At 38.9% G+C, this 13,534-nt stretch overlaps 1 protein-coding gene across 1 annotated transcript in view; it reads right to left on the bottom strand.

Moving 5' to 3' along the window:
- Window positions 1-13,534, bottom strand: part of SLC12A3 (solute carrier family 12 member 3) — a 1,234,282-nt gene that overhangs the window by 958,059 nt on the left and 262,689 nt on the right. The window contains 1 exon segment of the mRNA XM_030203718.1: window positions 7,549-7,688. Within this exon segment, the coding sequence (XP_030059578.1) occupies window positions 7,549-7,688 (140 nt within the window).

Here is a 13,534-nt window from a genome sequence, read left to right as displayed (position 1 = left end):
GGACTGAGATGTAAAACACCTTCTTAACATCATAGCACACCCTGCCTCCTCCTATTACAAAACTAATTGAGATCTTGTTTTAAAGTGCAGTAATAATGTGCTGATTTCTGCTAGATATATTGCGCATGTGCCGGCGTCCTCCACAGGATTTGGACTGATTTGGAAAGAGTTCCTCCCAAAGCTGCTGTATTGTGAGTTTATAAAACAGACTTTGTATTCAAATTATTATAAGAAATTAATTTGAGTTTTGATTCAAGTAGATAAAAAATGAATGTGCAAATTTCATGATGTTTTGTTTTTTATTTTAGTTTTGTTCCCCTGAAGATGCCGTTTTACTGGCGAACCATGGCCCATGTAGGGAACTTGAGAGTTTTGTTTTGTTTTATTTTGTGATATGAAATAAGCTACACGAGAAAAGTATTACATTGACTAGGAAGCAAGACTGGATATTGTATGCACGTCAAAGGATTGGACTTAAATCCACTATTCAAGCCAAGTACCAGCATTATACTGTATGTGCACATTATTACTGCACTTTAAAACAAGATCTCAAAAATCTCCAGGCTCCGCTCATTCTGCCTCGCCTCACCCTATGCTTGGAACAATCTTCCTGAGCCCTTACGCCAAGCCCCCTCCCTGCCCGTCTTCAAGTCTTTGCTTAAAGCCCACCTCTTCAATGCTGCGTTCGGCACCTAACCCTTACCGTTCAGTGAATCCAGACTGCCCCAATTTGACTGCCCCTATCGGACCGACCGTTCACTTGTCTATTAGATTGTAAGCTCTTTGATCAGGGACTGTCTCTCTTTGTTAAATTGTACAGCGCTGCGTAACCCTAATAGCGCTCTAGAAATGTTAAGTAGTAGTAGTAGTAGTAGTAATTAGTTTTGTAATAGGAGGAGGCAGGGCGTGCTATGATGTTAAGAAGGTGTTTTACATCTCAGTCCTGAGTCTCTGTACTTACACCAAAAAAACCTGAGCACATAATTATTATATAATTTATTTATATTGTATATATGATTTTTTGAATTTGATTATATTGGATTTTACATAGTTTCTGGTTATTCATTAATAAAACAGATCTAGACCAAAACATCCAACTTATAGCCCTGGATGTTTTTGATTTGTTCCATTATGGCAGAAAGACGTTCAAGTGTTGGGAACACCCAGATTCCACCCTTAACATGCCCCTGACACACCCCCTTGTGATTTGAATGTACTTCTGAAGGACCTAATAGAAAAGCATCTAAAAATTGGTTTTGAAAATACCAATTTGGATGTTTTTGTGAGAAAAACATCCAAATGCAGATTAATGCCACTTTTTGTACTTTTTTCTCTTTTGAAAATGAGCCCCATAGAGGGGCATAATCGAAAGTCGGCGGCAAACTATTTCACTGGTGATCTATTTTGGTGGCGGCGCAACAGCTGGCCTGAACCGTATTATCAAAAAAGATGGCCGGCCATCTTTTTTTCCAATAATACGGTTTAGCCCGGCCAAATGCCAGAGTTTGCCGGGTTTCAGATCGCCGGTTTTGTTTTTCAGCGATAATGGATAAAAATGCCAGCCATCTCAAACCCGGCGAAATCCAAGGCATTTGGTCATGGGAGGAGCCAGAATTTGTAGTGCACTGGTCCCCCTGACATGCCAGGACACCAACCGAGCACCCTAGGGGATACTTCTAAAAAATTTTTAAAAATACAAAAAAAGCTCCCAGGTGCATAGCTCCCTTACCTTGGGTGCTGAGCCCCACAAATCCCCCTCCCAAACCCACTCCCCACAACTCTACACCATTACCATAGCCCTTATGGGTGAAGGGGGGCATCTACATGTGGGTACAGTGGGTTTTGAGGGGGGGGGGGTTGGAGGGCTTTACATTTACCACCACAAGTGTAACAGGTAGGGGGGGGCATGGACGTGGATCTGCCTGCCTGAAGTGCACTGCACCCATTAAAAACTGCTCCAGGGACTTGCATACTGCTGTCAGGGACCTGGGTATAGAACACAGAAAAAAACAAGTGGAAAAACAACTTCAAGGGATCAATCCAAGACAAGAGGTAAGATGCTCCAGAAAAACCTTTATTAAGGACCCAACACGGTCCGTGTTTCGGTTTTTAAAAAAACCTTCATCAGGGGTCTAGAACATAACAACAAAATGACAAAACAACAAAACACATATATGATTAAATGAAAAATAGATAAAAACAAATATAATCAAATGTATTACAATCAATTTTAAAAAACTCCATGATAATATTAAAAATTGATCATTCCTAATCTAAATCAGATATTCTCACATAGAATCTGATATATTAACAAAATATTATTACTATACCATCAGACAAACAACCAAGTAAGCAAAAAATAAGTAGACTCTATATAATTTAGTTAACATTATAGAGACCTATCTACAATAAAATGCAATAAATCAATACATAATTATGTATGATATGTAGCATAACAGATAACTTTAAATAGAAGACCAGATAATAAATTTCATGTTTTAAATAGAAAACACAAACATGTTAAGAAGATGACAAAAAATATATAAATAGCAAAAACTTCTTAATCCATACATATAAATAAAGATATGATTAGATATCGAATAGAATAAAATTAAAATTAAACATACCAATCAGTAGTTGCACAGAGGATATACTGACAGACAGTGGAGCTCATAAAATGTGGTCTCTATTAAAATTTTGTAAATGAGAAAAATAGCAAAAACAGTTAAATATTAAAGAAATGTTAGATAAATTATATCAAAACGTTTAACGACCAATATCATAAAAATTCAAATAGTTATTGCTCAAAAACTGATTAAATATTAAAATTTATCACAATAATAATGAAATAATAAAAACAAAATAATAAACATAACAAAAAAGTTTTTTTATTATTTAATGAGGGATGCATGATTAAAAATAGGTTATAGATCATACATCTATACAAAATCATAAGAGAATAATCAAATAGAAATTTTGGAACAATTTTTAGAAAATTCCATTTGTGTATCCAAGTGTCTATATAAAAAAAATACATATAAATAATTCTAGGTATAATTATCACAAAATTTAGGTATTATTATCACAAAATTTATCAAAAGAACAACACTACAAAAGCCAGCCATCAGAAAGAAAAGGGAAGGGGAGTATATATATATTCCAAAAATGATAAGAAAAAGGGCTGCATATTAACATGAGTGGTGGTATATCTTATAATCCCAGATAAACTAGCATATAAGGTATAAATGAATGTATAAATATATATACACACATACATATATATATATATATGCATATATATACACACATACACACACATTCTTAACAATAGAAGCGTCTAAGGTACTAACAAAAATAAAATAATAGCGCATATAATGATTAAATTAATCAAAAAACATATGTATATATTACTGATGCTGTGTCAAACTATCATGAAGGTTTGGTAAAAAGATTATTGAAAACAATGGCGCCAAAATCCATCAAATACTAATGTATATAATATAAATGGGTATATATATATGTCTCTAACAGAAAAAACGCTGTAGGTACTAACGAAAAAGTGGTAGCGTATATATTAATCAAATAAGTCAAAAAATATTGAAAATCATATATATATATATTGCTGATACTGTGTCAGACAATCATAAAGGTTTGGTAAAAAAAGTATTTGAAAGCAATGGCGCCGAGGTACACCCAATGCTAATATATATAATATAAATGAGTATATATATGTGTGTCTAACAGAAAAAACGCTGAAGGCACTAACAAAAGACTGAGTGAAAGCTGACTGGAAATATATCGATAGTACCATGTCAGGCAATCGTGATGAACTAAATAAAATCAAAAAAAGAAGAAAAAAGAAGAAAGAAAACTACCTTACCTTAAAAAAATAGGAGAGTGTAGCCTCGTACCAACAGATACAGTGTAAAGTAATATCGAAAAAATGGCGCCAAAATACAATCGACCTAAATAGCGCTATAGTGAATCGTGGAATCCATTGATAGGATACATCAAATTTCAAAATCGAGATTGACACCTATACTAGCTAATAGAATGCAAGTGACAGTTACAACAACTAATCAGTAAAGTAGATCAAATAACTGAATGATAGAAATGTCACACAGTAATTTAAAAGTCCAATTAACTGAAAATAATATAACTATTAAAAACATGTTAAAAAATATATATGGTGGCCAAATGTTTAATCAAGAGATATTTAAAAAGCAATAAATCCCGAATCTGATGAACAACAATAAATAAAATGTAAATGACAATTGTATCAAACAATCGTAGTAAGAACTGGTAAATAAAATAAAAAACATACTGTGACCTAATTATATCAACCAATTATATAAGAAGCAATGGGGAAAGAGCTCAAAGGTCATAAAAATTAAGACAACCGATTGGCTGAAAATAATCCAACTACAAACGGTACTTAAACAATACATGTATATTTCAGAGTTAGCAATAAATTAAATAATAAAATAAATGATATAATAGCCCAATATTTAATCAAATGTTTAGTCAACCAATGCTCAAACGATAAATTAAATAAAGGTAATATATGAATATCGAAGCAAGTGACCGACAGAAGATAAAATCCATGAGCTAACCAATTGTAAATAGATAACTAGTATGTAATAAAGGGTAGTTAAAAACATAAAAACAAGCATTGGTTAAATATTCAGATAAACAACCAGACTAAAACATATTATGTTACATTAAATTTCTCTCTCAATTGCAAAAAAATATAAATATCGAAGCTAATGACCAGCAAAGAATAAAATCCATAAGCTAACTACTTGAATGAGATCTTACAACGAAACTTTAAATAAATAACTGGTGTGTAATAAGAGGTCATTGAAGACATAAAAACAAGCGTTAGTTAAATGTTAAGATTAACAGACAGACTTCAAGATCCCTTGAAGTTGTTTTTCCACTTGTTTTTTTCTGTGTTGGACTTTTGTGGAAACTTTTGGACCTCTTTTTCTGCGGTTGAGGGACCTGGGTATGACATTTGAGGCTGGCATACAGGCTGGTAAAAAAAGGTTTTGATTTGTATTTTTTTAGTTTGGGAGGGGGTTAGTGACCACTAGGGGAGTAAGGGGAGGTCATCCCTCATTCCCTCCGGTGGTCATCTGGTCAGTTGGGGCACCTTTTTGAGGCTTGGTCGTGAAAATAAAAGGACCAAGTAAACCCGGTGAAATACTGCTTAACACCGCTTTTTTTTCCATTATCCGCGAAAGCCGGCCATCTGGTAGTCACGCCCATGACCGCCCATGTCCCGCCTTCGCTACGCCACCGACACGCCCCTTGAACTTTTGCCGGCGAGGCGACGAGAAAGCAGCGATGCTGTCAAAAAAGCCGCTTTCGATTATACCGATTTCGCCACTTTTGAGAAATCGCCAGCCATCTCCTGATTTATGTCGGGAAATGGCCGGCGATCACTTTTGAAAATAAGCCTGATAGTCTAATATAAATACTTAACATCTATTTTATAGAATTACCCTCTAACATTTAGATATCAATTATATATGTAGCCCGTACCAGTCATTGGTGAGGCCCCACTTGGAGTATTGTGTTCAGTTTTGGAGGTCGTATCTTGCTAAGGACGTAAAAAGACTTCAAGCGGTCCATAAAAAAGGGACAAAAATGGTATGGGTTTTGCAATCCAAGATGTATGAGAGACTTGATGACCTGAACATGTATTTCTAGGAGGAAAGGAGCGACAGGGGTGATATGATACACACATTCAAATATTTGAAAGGTATTGATCTACAAACAAACCTTTTCCAAAGACAGGAAGGTGGTAGAACTAGAGGACATGAATTGAGGTTACAGGGTGGCCAACTCAGAGGGTGGTAGATAACTGGAATGCCCTCCCCTGGGAGGTGGTAGAGCAGATGAAAACAGTAATGGAATTCAAAAATGCGTGGGATAAACATAAAGGAATCTTGTATAGAAGGCGTGGAACCAAACAAGTTTAGCGGTGATTAGATGGCAACACCAGTAATTGAGAAGCAAAGCCAGTGCCAGTGCTTGGCAGATTTCTACGATCTGTGCCCTGATCATGGCTGGACAGATTCAGCTTCAGTAGCTGGAGAACAAACCAGGGCTGGGCAGACTTCTATGGTCTGTGCTCTGATCCTGGCTGGACAGATTTGAATGGGTTGGCATGGGGCTTTGAGGACAACTTCAGAAGTTAGAGAACAAGGCCAGTGCCAGGCAGATTTCTACAGTCTGTGCCCTGAAAATGGCAAGGGCAAATCAAGATCAAGTATATATATGTAGTATCACATCATACCTTATGCTGTGAGTTTACCTTGTTGGGCAGACTGGATGGACTGTACAGGTCTTTTATCTGCTATCATCTACTATATTACTATATCTAGAATAATGGCACATATGCATGTAAATATTTAAAAAAAAACACCTAACACTATTCTGCAAATATGCACATAGCTTACATATTTTACAGGTAGGCATGTACATAGATGGTACGCACGTGGATAAGATTCACATGTATGTGCATAGCTTATAATATGTTCCATCATTTAAGTATGAGCACTAACACCAGCTCCATAGCTGGCTTAAATGCTCGCACCTAAATTATAGATTCATATATCACTTGTTAACTTAGGAACCTACTTTCCTTTAAAGAATACCATTTCCTTTATAGAATGAATGCCTATATATAGACACAATGTTACAGAATATAGTCTATCTCAAAGTACAATACATTTTTGGGAATAAACCAGTGTATAGTGTTTTACTTGTAAGACAAAGGTAAAAGTGAATGTGTTCTCTACTAGAGTAGAATATTCTTTTTCACCCTTCTAACAAGATCCCACTACATTGACCTCACTGAGCTACCATTACAAAGAGAATAGGAGAGATATTGTTGCGTGTGACAAAAGATAAGGTGGAGAACAGAGAAAAATATGGGTAGAAGAAAAAGTTTGGAGAGGCAAGAGAAAGAAAGATGAATAAAGAATAGATAGAGGTGGTGAGATGTTAAGTCTTTTAGGGACCCTTTCACTAAGCCACAGTAGGCTCTACGCACGTGCAGCGCACGCCCAAATGAGACTACTTCCAGGCCAGCATGCCCTCCTGGTAATTTCAGATTTGGCACGCACCCATAATGCATGGATGAATTATTTATTTATTTATTTATTTATTTCCTCCTACGCATGGTAATCGGCACTTGGTGCGCACCGACCGGTCACCACATGTGTAGCGCATGAGCCTTTATCTCTATATCAATGGGCGGCGCTAAGGGCTTAGGCCAGTTTTGTGCACGTACTGGTTTCATTTTTACCGCAGGCCCTTTCCCCAACCCATTAAAAAAAAGCCCTTTTTTATAGATGCGGTAAAACTGGCCCGGCACATGCCCAATACACACACCTACACTACCGCAGGCCACTTTTTACCACAGCTTAGCAAAAGGGTCCCCTTCTCACCAACAAGCTCTGCCTACCCATTCTAATTACTTGTCAGTTGTCACAGATTATTTCCTACATGGAACTTGATAATCCAAGGAATTCATACCTGGAGAAGATCACGGACAGTTTCAGCAAAACCAACAGTGTGCATAGCAACAGCGACAGCATTTGCAAATGCGAAAATGAGCCCGATTGACCCTCCCAACTCTGGTCCAAGACTTCTTGAGATAAGAAAATAAGTGCCACCTAGAGAATGTAAAATATATTACCACAGTAAATACAATACAAACAGTTTTATACTGAAAACAGGTAGTTGATGAATAATATTAAGGTCAGAACAGTAAAAGATAAGAGCCAGTGCAGCCTTGAGAGCAGAGACCAGAGTAAAAGGGAGTTGTAAGGGTGAAGGCCAAGGCTGGGGGATTTTAAAGGGAAATTTAGGTTTGCCAGCTGCTTCCATATTCTCCTGATTGGGTTAATCTAGTCCAGGATTTTTCTCTCTTCATAAGCCGGTGCCACAATTATGCAGCCAAAGCGGAGGAACACTGAGATCCCACGACGAAACAACAGGAGTACACAAGGAGTGGGAAATAGACCAGGCAACCCAGAAAAACAGGAGACTTCAATCAAAGGTAGATAGTTTATTGGTGAAGACACTACACAGTACCGTATTTCGACCAATGGCCTCCCTCAGTATTCTTTATATAGATGATATGAAATCAATTGGTCAATTAACCTTGATGTAAAAAGGTGGTGAAATATGGTCCTGAAAAAGATCTTTTTGTGAAAATTCCTTTGGTTGAGCTGTCAGAATTTTCACAAAAAGATCTTACGAGCTAACATAGATTTCTTTGAGAATTTAAAACCCTTCCTTTTATACAACTACCATATATACTCGGATATAAACCCATTCAAACTTAAACCAAGATAACAATTCCCTAAAAAAGGGGGAGGGGATGTTAACTCAAATATAAACTGATTGATATTCAAATTTTCCTTTTCTATCTCCTCTCCCCTGTAGTATCCTCCTTTTCCCTTCCTCCCCTCATGGTGTCCATCCTCCACTCAACACAGACCAAGGATCACCAAATATGAAATTAAAACTTTTATTATTGACTCTTAATGACGACTCGACACTGTACTGTATTTTGGCACCAAACGTGCCTGCCTCAGGAGTCTCTTGAAAGTATTGTGTTGTAAAAATAACAGTCACAGATGAATCAGACTTCAGTTGTAAACATAAACAGTCAAAAAAGCAGTCTGTCTTCAAAGACTAAATTACTGAAGCAGGTCTTGAAAAAGACCGTTTGTTAAGAAAGTTGTGGTCTCTATCAATCACTCGCAATTTAAGATCTAAAATAGAGTGAGCTTTTTCCTCTCAGTGGGCTACCAAGGGATTATGTTGTAATATGAGATTTATGTTCTGTTATATTCTGCTGAAAAGATTCTTAATTTTAAGGAGCAAAAATGGTTTTTCAACTTTAATTCTGTTTCTCCTTGGGGCTTAAATCAGGAAGTGGAGTGGAGTGGGTGGAGTGGGTGAAGTGGGGCACCTAGATGTGGGTACAGTGGTGGGTTTTGGAGGGTTCGCTGTTTCCTCCACAAACGTAACAGGTGCGGGGGGATGGGCCTGGGTCTGCCTGCTTGAAGTGCACTGCACCCACTAAAACTGCTCCAGGGACCTGCATACTGTTGTGATGGAGCTGAGTATGACATCTGAGGCTGGCATAGAGGCTGGCAATCAATATTTTGAAAGATATTTTTTGAGGGTGGGAGGGGGTTAGTGACCACTGGGGGAGTAAGGGGAGGTCATCCCCGATTCTATCCGGTGGTCATGTGGTCATTTCGTGCACCTTTTTGTGCCTTGGTCGTTAGAAAAACATGACCAGGTAAAGTCATCCAAGTGGGTAAAGGACGTCCAAGTGTTAGGCACGCTCATGTCCCGCCTTCTCTATGCCTCCGACATGCCCCCTTGAACTTTGGCCATCCTTGCGACAGAAAGCAGTTGGGGAAGTCCAAAATCAGCTTTTGATTATACCAATTTGGACGACCCTGGGAGAAGGATGTCCATCTTCTGATTTATGTCGAAAGATGGGCGTCCTTCCCTTTTGAAAATGAGACCAATAGTATAGTATGAACGGGAGGCATTGAGACAACTCTCTGATGAACAAACTTATTCATTGGTGATTCCTATGTGTTAGGCAGATATGTTGACCACTTTGTTCTTGTTGGAAGAGCATCTGAAGATACATTTTCTTCCCAAGATCCTCAAGAGTGTTTTTAATTACCCCTCTCTAGACCCCCGCAGGACCCTTGCCCACGGAGGTGGAGAGAGGGTTTCAGAAGGCTCATAATAAGTCTCTTAAATATGACCTCTGTTTTCTGGCTCCTAATTTCCAAGGACATCCTAGGGCATCTATTCTCCCACATGATGTACTAGAGTTTAAAAGATAGTCTATTTAGGTGATATAAGGTGTGAAATGAAACAGAGAAATTAACACAGAGACTAGAGAATAGTGAGATAGAATTTTACTTGTGTGTCTGTGAAACAGTTTAAAGAGAAAGAAGAGATTGAAACTGAGACTGGAGCAGTGTAGTAAAAGAAATAGTCTTTTATTCTCACCCAATCAGGACTTCAAGTTGGTACATACATCAGTCAGATTCTGGGTTCAACCGGCCAGAGCTTCGCCCTCTGAGATTCGTTGGGGAAAGAGTCCGATTTTAGCTCAGATTTGCATTTCTTATATAGTATTTGGTCCCCATACAAGTCTATGGAGAGGGACTTTTTTATCTTAACCACCGGTCAGGTGTCCACCTGTTTCTCAATCTTTTTCCTGTCTTGTAAACTCCTAATATGGTCAACTCCTAATATGGACTGTTCCTAATCTTGTGCAACCATCTCTTCTAAGTTCCATATCTTGTGATTCTGGCTGCCATTTTAACTGCAACAGACTCCATGTTCTGAACCAAACTTTATAGGATTTTAGCCATCAATTCCTTGATCTTGGCTTTTGCACTGCTTTTGAATGTCACACTGAATTCTAATAAGGCTTATCAAGCAGCCCTGCTTCTGCAGGTGCTCAGCAACAAGGCCATCATCAGATTTTTAGGCCTAGTCAGTGCCTTTTAGCAGTTTAAGCTGTTTAAGGTATGTAAATTGACCCACCACTATTCCAGTGGATGGATCCCAAGCTGGGACACATATTAACTTGCAGGAAAAGCAAGTCCTTGCTCAGCCAGTCATAGATTTTTAAACCTAGCTGGTATTTTTACAGCCTGAGTCCTAAAATCTGGCCTTCCACCCTTCCGGTGGGCATCCAGTGAGGGCCTCTTGCTGTACTATATTTATACATTCCCCACTTGTCACCCCAGCAGCTGGGGGTGACACAAAACTAGTTTGTCACTATCTATTCCAGAAGGTGCCAAACTATCAAACGAGAGGACGAGTTTTGCTCTTATGAATTGCTAGCAGATATTATGCAAGATAGGAAACTTCATTCTCAGGTGGTATATTTTTGGGCATATGGAATTCCCTTTATATTACCCAACCCTTTGGGCCTTAATCCTGATGTCATCTCTCTTGAGACTTACTCAAACCTGTAGTGAGAGGTTTTATGAATGGGACAAATCCATGAGTTCATCTAGAAAATCTCATGAAGTATCGGTATGTGGGTGTCACGGCCCTTACCTGCGCCGCCCTGCCCGCTGGGATGCCTCGCTCCGCGAGCAGGAGAGAGCGGGGTATCGCTGGCTGTGAGCAGCGGGTGCGGAGAGTTATGCCCGCCTCCTGGACGGCGCCGGTTCGCCGCTTTAGCGCTGTGGCGGCAGGAGAGCGCCGGCGCTGCCAAAATGGCTGGCGCTCACAGAACGGGGAAGTCTCTTCCGGGTGCAGGACCTGGGAGCATTGAGAACGCCCCTTCTGGGCTCGGATTGGCTGGTCACGGCGGTTCTCCGTTTACTCTCTGTGGCCAGCCTATCCAGAGCTCTGGGGTTGGTTGTCGGCTCCACCTCCCGGACAGCTGATGAGTATCTTCCTGATGGAGGGGGCTATTTAAGTGCAGAGGCTGGCAGAACTCTTTGCTTCGGCTTCTGCTTGCGGATTCCTGAGTTCTGTGTTTTGGTTTGCCTGCCTTGAACCTCTGTTCGGACCTGGACTTTGCTTTGGCCTGCCGCCTGCCTTGAACCTCTGTTTGGACCTGGACTTTGCTTTTGCCTGCCGCCTGCCTTGAACCTCTGTTTGGACCTGGACTTTGCTTTGGCCTGCCGCCTGCCTTGAACCTCTGTTTGGACCTGGACTTTGCTTTTGCCTGCCGCTTGCCTTGAACCTCTGTTCGGACCTGGACTTTGCTTTTGCCTGCCGCCTGCCCTGAACCCTGTTTGGACCTGGACTTTGCTTTTGCCTGCCGCCTGCCTTGAACCTCTGTTTGGACCTGAACCTTGGCTTTGGTCAGCTGTTTGCTTGCCATCCTGTGTTCCGCCCTGCCCTCCTTTGGAGGTTCCTGTCCTGTCTCTCCAGGTAAGATCAGAACTGTCTGGCTGCCAGACGTTGTTTGGCACAGGGGCTCACTTATCGTGGTATAGGCCTAACAGTGGGTAATAGCAATTTCAGGTGGATCATACTAATAAACACTTTCAGGTCTTTCTATGGCTTCTATTGTATCTGTAGCATAGTGCATGGGGAGATAATCTAATGTATCTGTCTCAGTGGTCCTCGGAAGGAATAGTGGTTTTGATTAAGCATTGTTATGGGCTCAACAAATATATGGTTAGTACTCTGATTGCAGGCTGTTTTAGGTTGTAGGTATTCAGAATCCTTAAACAGGTCGGAATTCCTGGACCTTACTATTACTCATCATTGGCATCCAATCAAGAGCACTAAAAAGTGGATAGCAAGTATGAGGTTGCCTCATACAGCAAAAATGGTCAATCCTAGGAAAATGTATATTAACAAAGGTCATGCATAGATCTTGACATATGCATAATGACCTGGAAGTATGGGAAGCATTTTATATATCCGTTACCCCACTTGGAGCTTAGTCAAACCTACAGAAAGACATGCAACTTAAGTAAGCCTACACCAGAGTTAAACAATTGCATAACTGGTTGATACTAACAGGGTTTACACCTACATTATGATATCTTAGCCAGTATTAGGGTTTGATGTTACCCTTGTATCTGAGCAATATCAACTTCAATTTAAATTACATAAACAGAAATAACGGGGAAACACTTAGAAAAACAATAAGAACAATAAAGGAAATAATAGGAAAATAAAAATAAAACCTTTTCAATATATAGACAGGATTAATGTCTATAAAAGGCTGAATGACCCTCCAGGGAGACCCATTGTTTCTACCAGAAATTAAATGCTTGAGCTTTTGTCCCAATTTGTGGATACATTTTTACATCCTCCTGAAGTTCATAAGATTCAATCTTATCTTAAAGATTCTTCTCATCTTCTACGTATTTTTGAAGAATTTCCACTGCTAAAAGATAAAATTTGGCTTGTTTCTTTAGATATTATATATATGTACACAAAAACTCCTCAGATTGGGGCCTTACAAGTTATTGAAATTACATTGGAAAAAGTATGCAGTCTCACCGGATTTCTTCTCATTTTTAGGTTCAACTGTCACGATTGTAATTGAAAGAAATTATTTCTGGTACAATGAACAGTATTTTTTTTATTATTTATTATTTTAAACAATTACAATTATAAGATTCACTTATAAACAGAAAAATGGCAGGCAATACTTTATTCTAAAATACAAAGAAAAATCAAGCGTAAAGCAAAAAGAGGAAACAAATATCAGCCTTCTTAGACCACAATCAGAGAATTGTGGGGGCTGAGTTCGTAAGAGGTGATTATATAAGGAAAATAGAGAAAAAAAAAACAAAATCCAAAGATTACATTTCTAACATATGGCCTGGCCTATCACCCGAATATTCTAACATTTTCTCCGTCAATTTTGTTAATATACAGTCTATTTAGTGATCTTCTTAGCTTCAATGAAGATCCGTAATTGGGCTGGATCAAAAAATATATATTTGTTACCCTGAAATTTCACACAACATTTACAGGGATACGTCAA

The sequence above is a fragment of the Microcaecilia unicolor genome, chromosome 5 (genome assembly GCF_901765095.1).
Source record: "Microcaecilia unicolor chromosome 5, aMicUni1.1, whole genome shotgun sequence".
In the NCBI taxonomy this organism is placed as follows: Eukaryota; Metazoa; Chordata; class Amphibia; order Gymnophiona; family Siphonopidae; genus Microcaecilia; species Microcaecilia unicolor.
The sequence above is the reverse complement of the archived record's forward strand: the minus strand, read 5'-3'. Positions and strand labels throughout refer to the sequence as shown.